At 53.4% G+C, this 16,075-nt stretch overlaps 7 protein-coding genes across 7 annotated transcripts; 3 read left to right on the forward strand and 4 right to left on the reverse strand.

Moving 5' to 3' along the window:
- Window positions 1–226: 226 nt before the first annotated feature.
- Z520_05819 (uncharacterized protein) lies at window positions 227–1,402 on the reverse strand (the record flags this gene model as incomplete). The annotated part of the gene is made up of 1 exon (XM_016776322.1): window positions 227–1,402. The coding sequence occupies one exon, from the start codon at window positions 1,400–1,402 to the stop codon at window positions 227–229; it is 1,176 nt and encodes a 391-aa protein (XP_016632641.1).
- Window positions 1,403–2,229: 827 nt separating this feature from the next.
- Z520_05820 (uncharacterized protein) lies at window positions 2,230–3,477 on the reverse strand (the record flags this gene model as incomplete). The annotated part of the gene is made up of 1 exon (XM_016776323.1): window positions 2,230–3,477. The coding sequence occupies one exon, from the start codon at window positions 3,475–3,477 to the stop codon at window positions 2,230–2,232; it is 1,248 nt and encodes a 415-aa protein (XP_016632642.1).
- Window positions 3,478–4,032: 555 nt separating this feature from the next.
- On the forward strand, window positions 4,033–5,649 carry Z520_05821 (uncharacterized protein; the record flags this gene model as incomplete). Its single annotated transcript, XM_016776324.1, has 1 exon — window positions 4,033–5,649. The coding sequence occupies one exon, from the start codon at window positions 4,033–4,035 to the stop codon at window positions 5,647–5,649; it is 1,617 nt and encodes a 538-aa protein (XP_016632643.1).
- A 599-nt stretch (window positions 5,650–6,248) lies between these two features.
- Z520_05822 (uncharacterized protein) lies at window positions 6,249–7,982 on the reverse strand (the record flags this gene model as incomplete). The annotated part of the gene is made up of 1 exon (XM_016776325.1): window positions 6,249–7,982. One exon carries the CDS (start codon window positions 7,980–7,982, stop codon window positions 6,249–6,251), a length of 1,734 nt encoding a protein of 577 aa, XP_016632644.1.
- Window positions 7,983–9,228: 1,246 nt separating this feature from the next.
- Z520_05823 (uncharacterized protein) lies at window positions 9,229–11,316 on the forward strand (the record flags this gene model as incomplete). The annotated part of the gene is made up of 5 exons (XM_016776326.1): window positions 9,229–9,475; window positions 9,532–10,645; window positions 10,696–10,721; window positions 10,870–11,067; window positions 11,189–11,316. The coding sequence occupies 5 exons, from the start codon at window positions 9,229–9,231 to the stop codon at window positions 11,314–11,316; spliced, it is 1,713 nt and encodes a 570-aa protein (XP_016632645.1).
- A 700-nt stretch (window positions 11,317–12,016) lies between these two features.
- On the reverse strand, window positions 12,017–13,099 carry Z520_05824 (uncharacterized protein; the record flags this gene model as incomplete). Its single annotated transcript, XM_016776327.1, has 1 exon — window positions 12,017–13,099. The coding sequence occupies one exon, from the start codon at window positions 13,097–13,099 to the stop codon at window positions 12,017–12,019; it is 1,083 nt and encodes a 360-aa protein (XP_016632646.1).
- A 1,965-nt stretch (window positions 13,100–15,064) lies between these two features.
- Window positions 15,065–16,022, forward strand: Z520_05825 (uncharacterized protein; the record flags this gene model as incomplete). Its single annotated transcript, XM_016776328.1, has 2 exons — window positions 15,065–15,084; window positions 15,134–16,022. The coding sequence occupies 2 exons, from the start codon at window positions 15,065–15,067 to the stop codon at window positions 16,020–16,022; spliced, it is 909 nt and encodes a 302-aa protein (XP_016632647.1).
- Window positions 16,023–16,075: the final 53 nt, after the last annotated feature.

The raw sequence follows: 16,075 nt of genomic DNA on the forward strand, positions 1-16,075 counted from the left end.
GCACGCCGGAAGACAAATCAAAAACTCTTGAGCGGATCAAATGGAATGGCGCATGTCTTTTTGATTGCACAATTAGCTCTATCGTTATCTCCTTCTTGGGTATCATTGATTCTCTCATCCCTCAAATTAGTTCCTTTTCGGTCAAGGCTGATGTCCACACGATATCCCGCATGGACCTGTACATGATTATATGCCGCAGTCTAAAACTTTTCATAACGACAGCCCACTAAGCCCATTTGCCAAGCAGTGCCATCAATCCAGCACCGAGACACATGGTGACGAAAGCTGCCATGACTGTTCGTACGCTCGCTTTTCGCATAGAACTGCTGAACATGAACTCGTGCGCCATCAACTCCACCAAACCCGTGTAGATCAAGATGCCGGCCGACACCGAGTCAAAGACGCCGTTGACGATGAGTGTCGTCTGGGAATTAGGGGGATAGCTCTTCCTCACGCCTAAGCCGATGGCGATCGCCAGAGGAGTGCTGAGGCCGTAGGCCAACGCCAGGACGTACGGGGTCCATCGTCGGTCTTTCGGCCACGGTGTCACGGCGAGCCGGGATCCCAGGCCCAGACCCTCAAAGGTCTGGTGAAAAATGATGACGATGAAAAGAGTGTCGAACTCGCTGCCGGCCACAGCAAGGGTCAGACCGATGAAGACGCTGTGAAAGACGATTCCGAATTCGAGGATAAAAATCGCCGTCATTTGTGCTTTGTAATCCTCGAGACTGAATGGATTGGCGGCTTCCTCAATTTCGTTGTGCTCACGAACATGTCCCATATGATCTTCTCCGGGCACATGCGCACTCTGAGGCCGAGACACCCGAGTAGACAGGGGCAGGCTCATCGACACGGGAGTGTCTTTGTAAGGCAGTGAATCCGGGGCTCCAGTCATTTCTGTGTCGGTAGTAGACCTGTCCAGCTCAACAGCGTGTGCATGAGCATGAGTATGGGCATGGCCATCGTGGTCGTCATCATGACTATGTCCTCCGCCAAAGTTCCCATACCTCATGACCATCAACTCAACAAAGAAGAGTACAAATATGGTCATCAGCACGATACCTTCGACCCAGTCATATTCTGTGATAGCCCCGGTAAGACAGGGATTCGTTAATGCATCATTCGCGGGCGCTAGCAGGTGGATGAAGGCGGTTGCGATGATGACTCCAGACCCAAAGTACTTGCAGATGAAAAAGACCCAGTCTGGCACTTTGAGCCCTTTGTTCCTGTTTGCAAAGATGGGAAAGGCGGCGCCTAACGAGGAAGTGACCCATATGATGAAGAGCGCGGCTATTCGTAAGCCGATGCGGCCATCGTAGTCGTTCCCCGTATCACACGCCGGGGCCGCTCCAGCGTCATCTTGCCGAACCACCAGATGAACGAAGGACTCGAGGTTGGACATTTTGGCACGGTTAGCGGCAGGTGACGACCGTGTGGCGTCAAGGAATGAAGCTGCAAGGAACCGCACGAGATACGCGAGCTGTGGCTAGCACGATCTAGATCAAGTATGGGTGAGCGACTGTGCTTTTATGGGATGGATGTGAGAAGCTGAGGACCTTACCAGGCGAGGTTCCGAGCTTGGAGAAAGACTCAAGTGACCTTTGGAAGATACGCCTACAATGTAGAGTTTGCGGACTCCACCCGATGCAGATCTCATAAGTGAAGGACTGGGTGGGAGGAGGAGGGAGAAGGACTAACGAAACGGAACAAAAGGAAATACAAGAGGCAGTACCTAGTGGTGAGAGACCTTCTCAGTTTCTTCACAGTTGTTCCACCCCCGCTCCACTGGGAGGAGAGGGGAGGAAGTGGCTGTCGGATGCCACAGCTTATGACAAAGCCGACTGCTACCAGCTATGGGTGGCTGGTGAAGCAGAGCAGAGAATGAGATGGCAAGATGGACAACAAAAGTGAGGACCTTAAGGATGAGGAAACACCGCGGTGCTGATTGGGTCAAAGTCGCAATCGCCAGGCACTTGATCGGCAGGTACCCGTCGAGGCAGTCCACTTCTTATTGACCAGCCAATCAGCGTCGACATATTAGACAAGGCTGTCTCCTTGGCATTTGGTCATCTTAAGGTCCTCACTTTCAACTTTTCCCGCATCATTCCCCACACGGTAATCTTCGGTTCGTTACTGGAGAGGGATGTGGACGAGGCAGCATATTCTACCTCGTACTACTACTGCCTGTGCTCCTGTGTATGAGTAGAGAAATTGTCATCTTGTCCCTCATCACAACCCCAGAAGCACTCCTGCTTCGCCAAATCCACGTCTTCGCGGCGCAGAGCGTCCCCAACGAGGCATTGGTAGCAGGCCTTGATACACCAACCATGCTACCAGTCCCATCGTCGTCACCGTTGACGCCACCACTCCCAGGTACATGTCGCGCTGTCGCTGAAGCCTCGCCAACTGCAATTGTTTCTCGCGGTATCGTTCTCGACCTGCTCCACGCGTGTTGCCGATCTCCGAGATCCCATGCAAAGATCCTAAGGCGGGGATCGAACTAATGCACCCGTCGACCACCGCCTGCAAGACTTGTGAGAGGCTCCTAGACGCAGGTACGCGCCATGGTAATGGTGACTGGGCAGTGGCAAACCCTGGCGTCCGTCCCAGAGCCCAAGAGGCATCGACCGGCGGACCAAACATTTCCGCAGCCCGACTCTTTGCCCACTGGTCCAGATTGGTATGTTTCGTCTGTAGAGACTCCCGCAGCCATTCGTGATCCAGTGCAGGCGTCTGCATCAGGGCCAGGTAGCCAATCGCCAGACAGTCAGCGCTGCTGGCCTGTTCCCCCAGTAGCCAATTCTTCTCCCCGAGCATTTCACTTAGTGGCTCAAAGAAATCTTCGGTGACAGCATCCAGTCGAAACCGATTCTTTTGATGATTCCGGCCTAGCAGCCCTGTGACTGTCTGCTTGGGCTTTCTGAGAGACTTTGGTATGTGCGCAGTCAGCCCTGCGTCTGCTTTCTTATTCTCCTCCTGTGTACTGTCCACGTCCAGACTGCTCAGGCCTAAATGTTCCGATCTCTTCTTTGCTTGTGCGCGCCATTGGTGAGGTAAGTTCCAGCTGTTCGGCCATGTCAAGATATCGCTGAGAGCTTGCCTTGTGCAATTAAGATAATTGTCACTGCTCACGTAGAGGCTGAGATCGAGGAGAGGTTGACCGCGTGAGGTAATGAAGGCCGAGAACGCCGCGCAGTCTGCTTGTTGCTGGGCACTAAGGTCTTTGTTTAGGTCTCGTTCGCCATTGGAGATTTCTCGTAGGTAGTCGACGATATTGGTGAACCCAGCGACCCAGGTCTCACCATCGCACAACGCAGGGAGTTCTCCGAGAGGACTAACGCGTGCGTCACTCGAGGGAATCAGCACCCAGCTGTCGGGTTGCAGACATTGGCGCAGGTAGAGGATTGTAGCTAGGCATTGGGCATCGATAGAAGGAAGCTCGAACGCTGGGCCCCAGATATGTAGTTCAAACACCATCCTCGAGCAACATTTTCTGCCGTGATTCGAGGACAAGGTCGACCTGCGATAGAATTGCAAACTGCGGTTTTGGGGTTAGTGAGTACGGTGGACTACTTTCGAGACTAGGTGCAAAATGGTGGCCTTTGAGCCTGGACAAGGTTGAAGCCGAAAAGGGTCTCAAATGGTCTTGTCCACGATCAATCGCGCAGTAGAGAGTGTCTCGATTTGTTGACAAGTATTTTTCGTGAAACTTGAAAGGGTCATTAAGCCATCAGATATAAGGTCGACGCAAGGAAAGCCCGTAGAGGGCAAGGACACGTCAGACAATGAGACAGCCGCATCAAAGTAGGGCAAGAAATGCGGGTGAAATTTCCGTCAGACCAAAACTCCGCCTTCTCTGGAGCCTTATTGCTCGGCTGTCCTTCCCCCAACACCCTCCCTCTTTGACATCACATATTAATATCCTAAATGACCCCACGCCTCGGAATCAGCTCTTCTACATCCACAGATCGGCCGTAGATGATAGCTGTCGACGAGGGCAAGAAAAGCCGTTCGAGCCAGCCTGGCTGATGCATGAATCAACTCCGTTTAGGCCAGTGCGTGGGCACGGTCTCGTCGGCGACATTCAGGCGAAGTCATAACGAGAGCGTGATCCAGAGCCTCGGTCATCGGAAAGACATCACTTTCGCGTGGGCGCGGACGGAGCCAGAATCTCAGTCTCAGCAGGATGGCAATGCCGGTCCAGCAGGAGGCAGGGGAGGAGGAGGATTGCCGCCGCCCTACATTGCTCATCAAGCCGGGGTGAACTGCCTCGCCATCGACGGCAACGAGGGTCGGTATCTCTTTTCAGGAGGAGCAGATTCCGCCATTCGGCTTTGGGATCTCGAGGAGCATGAACCGTCATCGTCGCCGCTGTCAGCGTCACGAAGTTCAGTACTGACGAAATACACACCCAAAGCAACGCTGTCGAAAAGCACTCCGGACTCACATACGCATGCTCTGACCTCGATCTCAATTTACCCGTTCGACCCTACTCCCTCGACCCTTCTCACAACCTCGTATGACAAAACCCTCAAGATCACATCGATAACCCCCTCCGCTCTCAACCCCGTCCACACGTTCTCCCTTGACTTTCTCCCTTACAGCCACTGTCTCTCCTCGCTCCCGGATTCCTCGCCCTTGATCGCCGTCGGAACAGCCCATCCGGCCATCCGCCTCCTCGATCTCCGCTCGGGACTCTCCACGCACTCTCTCGCGGGCCCCAACGGCGCCGTCTACAGCGTGTGCTGGTCGCCCAAACAATCCCACATCCTCGCCTCGGGCTCCACCGACGGACGCGTCCTCTTCTACGACATCCGCCGGGCCAATGCCGTCTTTGCCAGTTTGGACCTCGACGACGCGATCGGCGTGATCGGCGCATCCCCGACCACCGGCGCAGGCGCCCGTCGCGAGTTGTTGGACTTCAACAATGCCGCTCTCGCGCACAATGGACCCGTCACGAGCGTGCAGTGGTCCCCCACGGGCGACAAGATAATTACTACCGGCCACGACCAGCGCATTCGCGTCTGGGACGCCGCCTCGGGTCGCAACGACCTGGTGCATTATGGGCCCAGGATCAGGAACGAGAGGCAAGGCCAATTGAGACCTTTGATCTCGCCACGCGGGTATCACGGTGTGGGCCAGGAGATGCTGTGGTGGCCCAACGACGACGGACGCGGCATGGTGTTTCAGCACCACTTGCGAGAGGGGAATCTGGTCAGGATACTAAAGACTGAAGGCATCAGGGTCTCAGACGCGCAGCGGGCGAGTGCGAAGAAGGGCAGCTCCAACAAAGGAGGTCCGTCCGGCGGCAGTGGAAGTAACGTCGCGAGGTTGACTAGTGGCGGAAGAATCAACGCCATGGTATGGCGACTCAGTGCTCCCGTGGGCGAAGGGATAGAGATGTACACGGCCCACGGGGACGGGCGGATCTGTTCATGGATGCCTCCTCGAACACCAGAGGAAGCGGACGACAACGACGAGTCCGGAGCACCTGCAGGATCCACCTGGGCCGCTGAACCAAGCAATAATAATGGCGAGACTACTACTCTGGTGCTGGGGGACGAGGCCGAACAGAGAAAGAAACGCAAGCGAGATCTCGTCGAGGATTTGATATCAGGCTTGACAAAGAAGCCCATCACCTTTTCCTAACTTTACAATATTAAAAACCAACTACCTAGGTAGGTAGAGCCCGCGCAAGACTTCGACGGGGCAAACCTCCTGCAAGCTTGAAAAGAACCCGTATCCATGCGCCCTTTACTTTCCGGGTATATATACACAACTGAGTTCCTCTGGGTATGGCCGACTGTGGCAGTCTGGTTCCGCCAGCCGTGTGCCAAAAAAAAGAGGCAAAGAATAAACGCACATTCCTGAACGTGGGGGTACCAGCCCTTTCATCTCGATCCTCATGATAGCGTCATACTGTACAATTTTGCGGCCGGGGGTATTTCTTCGTTGCAAGGACTTAAGCTGTGCAGATGTAACACAAGACTTTCCTCCCTGTGATTATATTGGTAGCCAAGAGAGTGAGCCAGACGCCGTCAAAGCAATACACCAGAAAGCGCTGCAACTTTTTAGACCCTGAGTGTCATTCGTTCATGGTTATTGCCCTGGGGTAGTTGAGCAACAAGTCAAAACATTTGCATCCCTTTTAAGGATATCTTTTTTTCCCAACTCTTTTTCAAGCAGGCCTGATCTTCGGGCCAATCAACAACCTCGATCTACAAACGACGTGCCTCGAAGGACAACCACTATCGCTTTGGCACAGTGAAATCATCCTTCGTCGCGATTTTGAACCTTGTGTTAATCCCCGCGACCATGTCTGCGGCGGTTATATGCCCCGTCATGATTAGCTGCTCCTTTGTCTGTCCTGCGGCCGTCGTTGCCACCGTATTTCCATATGTGCGAAGAGGACCAGGAGCGGGTGGAAGGTCGGGTCCCACGACATATGCCCCCATTGAACCCACGCCATAAGGGCTATAGGCCATGCTCGCGGGCAAAATTTGCTGGTCATAAGCATGGGTTGACGGCATCGATGACACGGGAGTCGCGACGAAGTTGCTGCTGCCAGCTGACCAGCTCGGGCTCATTTCCACTCTATAGAAGCCCGGCATGCCCACATTTTGCGGGTAGTATGGTATGGGTCTCGGGGCTGGCAGCTGGCGAGGCGCTAATTGTGGTGGTCCACCTCTTTGTTGGTGTTGAGGCATTTGACCTTGGGCTGGAGTCAATGAATCTGTCTGGGCTTGCTGGTGCACATTCACCGACGGACTTTGCATCGAATTTGTGCGGAAAGGTTGCGATTGAGACTGATTCGTCAAAGGCTTATCCGAGAACAGGGGAGGTATCGCGGAAGTTTCTTTGAACTTGTTGGTTGTTGATCTAGAGCTTTCGGCCTTTGCAGCGCTTTCAGGATGAGGTATGGGTGCTGCTGCGACCGTACCTACGGGTTTCGTGGACATCGCCCCGTGATTTTGTAGCGGATCTTTCAATCCTGCATTGTCCGTAGCCTTTTCAAGGAACTCAACAATTGGTGAGGAGAAAGGAGATTCAAACAAGGAGTCATTATCGTTCGATTGCCGCCGCTCACTGGTATTTTCCGTTGGTTTGATTGAGTCTTCTGTCGCAGGCGTTGAGGGAGACTCGGCCACTGGAGTTTGCGCATTAAATACAATCGAGGTCACGGGTTTCACTGTTGGTGTGGTCGACACAGACCGTGCAAGGGGAGGATTAGAGCTGCTCTGTGGAGGTGCTTTTGGCATTTCATTTCGACCGTGTTGAGGCTTAGGCTCATTTGCCGATTGAGTCGCTGGAGACTGAGACAGTCGATGTTCCCGTTGTCTACGAGCCCATCGCTCTCGGTTGCCCAGCTTCTCATTTTCCGCCCTTTTCCTAGCGATCAACTGGGCTATCAAGTTGGGATGCGTCGCTAAGACGGGCGCTTCTCCTGGCCTGAGCGGAGGTTCCTCGGCTGGAGTAAACGTCGAAACGGTGGCATGCAGCGTCTGCGGAGAGTGAGAATTGTACACCGATACAGCAGTTGTGGCTTTTGGGCGGGCTTGGGAATGAGTATTGGACTGTTCCCCATCTCTTGACACCGGCTTTGAAAAGGGTGGTTGCTGGACGGATCGAGAATCATGCTGGGCCTCTGATAAGGAGCGTTTGAGGGGATTTGCCTTGTTGGTAGCGTATTGGCCTGCACGAGGAGTAGTAGAGAATGACGAGGGGGCGTGTGAGGAGGATTGAGAATTCGGCGCGGGTTGCGACAGCGCGTTTGCAGGTGTGAATTTAGGCGACACTTGGGGGATCGAAGTAGTCTTCGAGAGAGGACGATTATTATAGGAGCCCGCGCCGGTCGCCATGGTCGCGGCGAGGGAGCGTGAAATGGTAGAGAACTGATGTAGCGAGGCGGGGATCTCAAAGGATCCGGGGATCTTGGAGAGTGAGGATGGCGGTGGTGAGGGCCTGCCCTTGCGACGCGTCATTCTGATCGTGCGAAAGCTTTGGGAGGCATCTTCTATGGTCGAAGGACAAGTGCACAGAATGACTCCTGAGAATGAAGGGCATCGTTGATTGAGGCTGGCTGCGCAAGGCGTTGGAAGCGCTCAGGTGGTGATTGGTAAGTGGACAAACACTTGACGAGTCTCGTAAGGTGAGGGCGCCGCTGACGAAATCTCAATCTCCATCTCGTCGACGGTGAGAAGGTGCTGCCGTCCTCCACAAGCACACATTCCCACTCCAGAGACCAGCTACAACTCCTCGCAAGGTCTATCTATCTACCTTGGTATCTAAGAAGTCGACATGGTAGGTATACAATTCACCGTAATTACGCTACAGCGAGTCCACTTGCCCCAACTGTCTCCATGCTCATTACAAACCTCGACTGTTATCCTTGACCAAGCTGCTCCAAGCGAGAGGATCAGGACGGACTCCCCATGTTAATCCTGTGGGGAAAGCGTCAAAGCCATGACTGCCCCAGGTCCTAATCCTATTCAGTCTGTTCCAGCAGGATCAAAACCTTACACCTTCGTCGGAACCAGATGCACTGGCGCTATGAGGCTTGACTGATCGTCCCTTCTTTTGCCTGCCCTGGGATAATGGGCTGCAACAATCGACGAGTCAGCTATGCTTCCCCATCATCAGGAGATTCGCTACACCGTGGCAATTCATTCCCCTCAGTGCTTAACGTTTAAGGCAAGGTCATGTCGCCTGATAAGAACATAGAAGCCATACATCGGTCCATGGGAAGTCTTTAGGCCTTTCTGAGCGGGAGTTAGCCGAGGATAATGGACCCCATATCATCTTCGAGCCTGAGCTTCCTGCAGCACAACCCCAGTCCAATGTCTAAGTTCCCAATCAGCTCCTCAGATACGCCGGAACCCATTGCTGACCCCAGATTCTTCAATTCCATCTGGTCCGCATACTTGGACTTTGAGGGGAAGCGGGGATTTGCAATGCGTGACCAGTGCCAAATCAGTCGGCTCCCCTTTCGCGGTTCCGCTTCAACCATTGAGGAGGCATGGCTTCAGGTAAGGGGATGTGGTCTCTGCATGCGAGTGAAAGGAGGAGAAGCTGCTACATCCATTCCACCGGATCCCCAGCTCTTTGGTTCAGTGGGGTTTGCACATATAAGGATCGCGACAACGTTTGAGCACTGTGTCTGTCAGATTGCCATCACCCCAGTTCGACTGCTTATCCGTTCCCACCTGTCCACAGTCATACGTAATCAACATGGGAGACCCATCTGAGCCCAAGGAACTGCCTGAACGCATCTTGAAAAGAGATCTCTACGAGTTTGGCCGGCGACGCAGAACTGACGGCCCCTATGCGGACAACCTTGATGTCGAAGTCTTGATCGTTGGTGCAGGGTTCGGAGGCACGTACCTTCTGTATGAGATGCGGAAGGCCGGCTTCAAAACCGTTCTGTATGAAGCAGGTACCTCGTTTGGGGGTACGTGGAGATGGAACATATATCCAGGTAAGAGCCATTGAGTCTCGAAAGTATATGATGCACTCAACTGAACTTGTCCTAAGGCGCCCGCGTCGATTCCGAGGTTCCCATCTATCAGCTGGCCATCCCAGAGGTATACAAGACCTGGACCTGGACGACCAATTACCCAGACTGGACTGAACTTCAAGCGTATTTTGACCATGTAGACAAGGTCTGCGACTTGAGCAAAGATTGTGCCTTCGAAAGCGTTGTCACCAGCGCAGAGTTCGACACGGACTCGGGGAAGTGGAACATCAAGACTGCTGACGGTCGCAACGCCAAATGCAAATTCCTGGTCATTGCCGCCGGATTTGCAGCCAAGAGATACATCCCCGACTATCCTAGCATGGAGAAGTTCAAGGGAATAATGCACCACTCTTCATTCTGGCCCACAGAGGGCGTTGATGCTCGCGGGAAGAAAGTCGCCGTCATTGGCACTGGTGCCTCGGGAGTACAGATTATCCAAGAATGGGGACCTCAAGTCGAAAGTTTGACCGTCTTCCAGAGGACACCCAACCTGGCATTGCCTATGGGCAAACGAGACTTGACCAAAGAAGAGCAGCAAACATTATACCCGGCGTACGGCGACCTCCTTCGTATGCGTGAGAAGACCTTTGCCGGCTTTACGTACGAATTTGAAGAACGCGAAACCTTTGAAGACACCCCTGAAGAGCGCGAGGCCGTCTACGAACGCATGTGGAAAAGAGCGGGCTTCGGCCTCTGGCTAGGCTCCCATAAGGACTACCTCTTCGACTTGAAAGCGAACCGCTGCGTCTACGACTTCTGGCGCAAGAAGCAGGAGACCCGCATCAAGAATCCCGAGAAGCGCGCTCTGCTCTGCCCCGTGGAACCACCACACCCATTCGGTGTTAAGCGGCCTTGCCTCGAACAGAACTACTACGAAGTCCTCGACAGCGACAATGTCAACATTGTAGACATTTCCGAAAAGTCCGGCATTAAGATTGAAGAGTTTACCGAGACGGGCATCAAGACCAGTGACGGCAAGCACCACGAATTCGACATCATCGCCCTCGCGACGGGCTTTGATATTACCACGGGAGGAATGACGAATATGGGGTTGAAGTCCATAAACGGCACCACCTTGCACGACGAATGGAAGGAAGCGGCATACACTTATCTGGGAACTACTATCTCAGGGTATGTAAGCAATATGCTATCATATGGGCGGTTGCATTAACTTCCAACAGATACCCGAATATGTTCCATCTCTACGGTAAGAACCTTGACCGCCTATCCTTCTTCTGACAAAACGCCTGTATCCTCGATGTCCGGGTGCCGAGCTAGGCTCGTTTTATTCCTATCGTCCGGAACACGTCCTTTAAAACCACCCCACCCATGAACTGACGTCCCCATGAATACAGGTCCTCACGGCCCGACCCTCCTCGCCAATGGCCCCTCGGCCGTCGAAGTCCAAGGCCGCTGGATCCGCGACGCTATTAGGGATATTGACCGCCAGGGCGTGAAGTACATCAACGCCACCCAAGAAGCGAGCCGGAAGTGGAAGGACCACATCAACGAGTTGAGTGACAAGACATTGCTGCCAACTACGAGGAGTACATGTAAGTACCAAGATCCTCTGCCGGGTCTATTTGCCCCCTTTCCAATCTTGTTGGGGACTTCGGAAAATCCCTGATGCCACACACGACGCTAACCTATGATCTTCTTTCGTCCTCTTGTTAGATATGGGCGGGAGTGTCCCAGGCAAGGCCTTCGAACAGGTCAACTACTCAGGCGGCATCCCAGAGTACGTCAAGGAGATCCGCGCCGTGTTGCCGGCTTTCACGGGCTTCCATGTCGTCAAGGCATGAAGGGTCATGGAAGAATGGTGAGGATCCACCTGGCAGGTACGATACATGCTTGCGTTTTTGATCGAGTCGGCGGCTCGTCTAACCTCGAGAAAGAGCCGAGCATTACAGGTGGCAGTCCATGTGACGGAATGGGGTCAGCCTCTGGTTCTTTGACGATATGGAATACCACCTATACTACCGTGAGAGATCACTCAAAGACGTGGTTGTGGTTGCAAGTGAGCTTTTTGTAGGCGAGTGGGAGATCGAGGTTCCAGCCCTGATCAGTCAGTCAGTCAGTCAGTCATTCGCTACTGCTCAGTCAGTCAAACAGTCAGTTAGTGAGCCAGTCCATCAGACAAACTAGCCAGTAGTCCAAGAAACTTGTTTGAAAACATGGTTGAACAAGAGTCCAACACCACTGAAAGGTGATATTGATATTGGAATTGCTAATGAGCTGATTGCAGTTGAATCATAACACAAACTGTTCGAATCCAATTCGTCCACCCACCCACCCATGACTTGTCAACGCTGTTTGTTGGTCATTCCAAGTATTGCCCACCCCGGCACAAAGTACAGCAAAAGAGTCGTAGTCATAAATCTCAGTTCGCAAAGTAAGGGAAATCCAAGCCCAGCCGTCACAGTCGTACAAATTGCACCTCTCTGCCCCATCACCCTCGCATTACCAGAATACGATAGGTTCTTTGCCTGTCCAGCCTCTCAATCATTTCTTGTTGTCCATGTACATCTTGGTCAGGCTGGTGATGACCGGAGCCAGGGTCTTGTAATGTTTCTGGCCTTGTTCGACTAGATCATTGATGTTGTCGAGTGAAAATCCCTTCTTCTTGTCTCTTCGGTCACGGTCACGATCACGGTCTCGACTGTCGTAGCGATCCCTATCTCGGTCACGATCCCGGTCTCGGTGACGATCTCCGCCGCGGTCAGATTCGTAGCGCCGGCGATCTCTGTCCCGGTCTCGGTCGCGATCACGGTCACGGTCACGGTAATCTCGGTCTCGGTCTCGGTCACGATCGCGGTCCCTCACCCTGTCTCGGTCGGAGCGTCCGCGATCCGAGGCATAGCCATCGTCGCGACGGGAGCCACCACCACCACGGTGTCTGCGGTCATCGTAATAATCATCATCCTTTCTGTGTCGCGGAGCGTCTCGAGGATCAGATCTATATCCTCGGTCGCGGTCTGAGTATCTGTCATCTGGACTGCGGTGTCGACGGGGTCGAGGTGGCTCGTCGTCGTAAGGATCGTCTCGACGGCGACGGTCTGGTTCCCTCTGTGTGTTGGCGCGGCGGGGTGGAGGCGGTTCAAAATCGTCGTCATAGTCTCTGCGTCTGGCCGACCGAGCTTTATGGTTCTCGCGGTCAACGACGTCTGGTTCCGGAATGGGTTCGCGGTATCCTTTGGAACGACCGTAGGCCACTCCATTTCCGTTACCATTTCTTGGGTCCCGACGAGCTGCATCGTCTTCATCGTCGAAGCTTCGTCTTCTCCTTGGTGCAGCAGTGTTGGATTTGCCTTGCCTAGGATCCCCATCCTCACGATATCGGGGAGGGTCGTCCTTCACATCACGAGCGGCTTTGGGCTCAACATCTCGAGGGTCAACGTCTTTCTTCCGCCGTGGTCCGTCACGAGGGTCGATTGGAGTAGGGGATGATTCGTAGCGAGGATGGCGGGGAGCCGACTTTCGAGGGTCGGCCAAGTCATCATCATCGGGGTAGCGGAGACCGCCGTCAGTGTCGTATCGAGCACGGTCTCGGCGCGGACGTGAAGCATAGTCATCGTGGGAAGACATGGTGGGTTGGTGGAGTCGAAGTGAGAAGAGCACAAGAGCTGAAACTGCAGGTGTGCGAGTATATGAAGAATTGCCTCCAAGGAAATCAGCAGGACGGGGTCGAGGCCGCTCTGAGAGTTGAGATCATATTGCAGCCCAATGACCCACCGGGCACAAGGGGCTCGGGACTTTGTTAGGTGGCAGGCTGCGTGATTTGGGAGAATGGGAAGATGGAGACTGCACGCGATGGACCAGGTCTAGTGAGTGGTTCAGCTGGGCACATGTGAGAGCTGATTGTTCTTTTCGAGTGTTGGAGTTGGTGCTCGCGGGTTCCGTGCTGGGTGCCTGTAGCCTACGAGTGGTGACTGGGTGGTGACTGACTGGGTTGGTAGGCGGCGAGGGGATGCTTTAGGCGGGAGGCCACACGGGCCATGCCCCTAAACGACCCCCCGGTAATTTGTTGCGTCATTTGACTCTCAGGCTAGCACTGTAGGTGGCACCAGATCCGGCATACCCCTCTCCATCTGGCGCCGGCTGCCTCTCCTGACCCTCCTTTCCAACCTTTCTCAGCTGATGTCGCTGCTGCAACGAAAATTCTACGGCAGAAAAAGGCACCCCCAAGCAAAAGCAAACAAAACAGCGTCCACTCTCCAGCCACCGAGCCACGTAGGACCCCAATCACCCCGGATTTCCTGCCTTGCCGCCGCCTGCTGCCTGCCCTTGGCCTTCAAAGTTCCTGCATAACCCTCGTGTTTTGAGGCTCAATAACTGGGTTAAGCAAGGAACTTGTGCAACCCCCTTTCCAGCTAGGGAGGACTGAGGTGAGAAAAACCAGAACGTTGACCAAAGTGCATCCATTGTCGGTTCGCGAACAGGACGAGTTTTTCCAGGCTTTTGCCAGTCGAGCAAGGGCCACTTCCATGTTATGAGGCTTTTTGCTCCTTGTTGATCCCTGTGTCCGACTTATCTCCCTGTCACCCGCCGCAGAAGCTGCCGAGCCTGGGAAGACAGACTGAATCAATCCAGCAATGTTAGAACAGACCTGCATCAACGGCTATTGTCCACGTTCCATGGTCCATCAGCTGCTGGCACAAACCTGGTTCCTCAACCTCGCTCCTGGGAGTCTTGCTAAGTTGCATTTGGTGAGAGGTTTAAAGTCAAGGCTAGAGATCCCTCAGCGCTCTGATGAGCTTTGGAGTCTTTAAGCACAAACGCAAGTATATTCGGCGGATGTTGAAACCAGTTGCAGTGTAAGTTTGCAATTGGACCATGATATCCATGATATCACTTTCGCAAGAGCGTTTCAGAAGCTACACGCATAAGCGAGGAATACTCTACGTTGGGCTTGAGTCCGATTGTGGTCGATCTGGTTGAGCTCTCCCGATGCACACAAAGACCGCTATCAATCACGCAATGATATGGCAGGATCTTTGACAGCTCCTTACCTTCCAGCCATCGGACTTCTTGACACTGAAGCAGGATATCCACTGCCATCCGGAAGGCTGCAGCTTGGAGTCGGCTTCCACCCACGAGACGTATATCAGCCAAATTTGAAATAACAATTAATGGAGTGGCCGCCATCCGCTGTCACCAGGATGAAACGACTTTCATCCTCAGTTCGATGAAGCCGAAACAGCGCAGTAATCTCAAACGGCCTAGGCATTCAATCATGCTACTGAAGGCTATGCAGCTACCCTTGGTGGCATTCAGCAACCACATTTGGTCACTAAAATGGCATCCTCATAAAACGTTCTTTGTTGACTGATAAAACCGGTTCAGGATCCGGCAGCCACGCGACGCATGACTTTAGATTGTGCCCACATCTGCGCCCGCAGTGGATTGAGATGCTGTTCAGATCATGTGGCTACCCTAAGAGACAAAGCTGCTTCCACAAGCACTGGTAGGTACAGAGGCTCACCTATCATCCTTACTCCATGTTTCTCCTTTCTTCTCTTTGCCACTACTAAATCCAGTGATCCTATCCAAATGGCCGAGTACACTGCTCCGTTTGATGACCTAGATCTTGAGACAGCTGGTTTGATTCTTAAACTTCAGCTTGAGGATAGAAGACCTTCGAACCGCCTCCAAGGACAAGAATCGGGATGGCGCTCTCAACGATGCCCAAGTGGCACTCTCCCTGTTTGAGGAAAATCTCGAAAGCATACGCTCAGTCTTCTCCGACCGACAAATGACCCAAAGCATTGCAGATGCTGTACAGGCAGACGCTGAGGTTATTGCCAATACTATTCGTGAGGAAGAGGTTGCTTGTGAAGACTACGCCCTTGCACACCGTCTGAACGGATCCAACGTCACATCAGAAGTCCACCTCCAATCCAGTGACCTGAACTGGAAAATCCTTGCCAGACTTGCTGCACTTTACGTGTCTGAGGACGTCGGCCATGAGCTGTTCAAAGATACCAAAATCAGCACGGAGCATAATTCAGATGCGGGTGGTCAGGCCGAGAGTTCTAGCAGAGTGTCTGCTCGTGAGCAGGCACCTCATGGTACCGACAGCCTCCAATGCATTGCCTGCCACGAGGTCAAGAAGTACTTTGACGTGATCGAGGTGTCCTGTGGCCACGGTTATTGCAAACCATGCTTGCAGCAACTTGTCGATTTGGCCACCAAAGACGAATCGTTGTTCCCGCCGCGCTGCTGTCGTGAACCATTCGAAATGAGCGGGGTCAACATCTTCCTCACGAAGGAGCTCCGAGACCAATTTGAGCTCGCCAAAGTCGAGTTCGGTACTCGCAACCGGACGTATTGTTGTGGAGAGACATGCTCCGCCTTCATAAATCCCAGCAATATTGAGGGCGATGTAGCAACTTGTGGAAAATGTGGTACGATGACCTGCAATACTTGCAAAAAGGTCGCTCACGACGGCCATTGCCCAGAAGATCCTGAATTGCAAGCCACGCTCAGCCTCGCGACTCAGAGTGGGTAGCAGCGATGTTATGGATGCCATCGCCTGATAGAACTTGAAGTTGGATGTAATCA

Source organism: Fonsecaea multimorphosa (genome assembly GCF_000836435.1).
Source record: "Fonsecaea multimorphosa CBS 102226 unplaced genomic scaffold supercont1.10, whole genome shotgun sequence".
Lineage (NCBI taxonomy): Eukaryota > Fungi > Ascomycota > Eurotiomycetes > Chaetothyriales > Herpotrichiellaceae > Fonsecaea > Fonsecaea multimorphosa.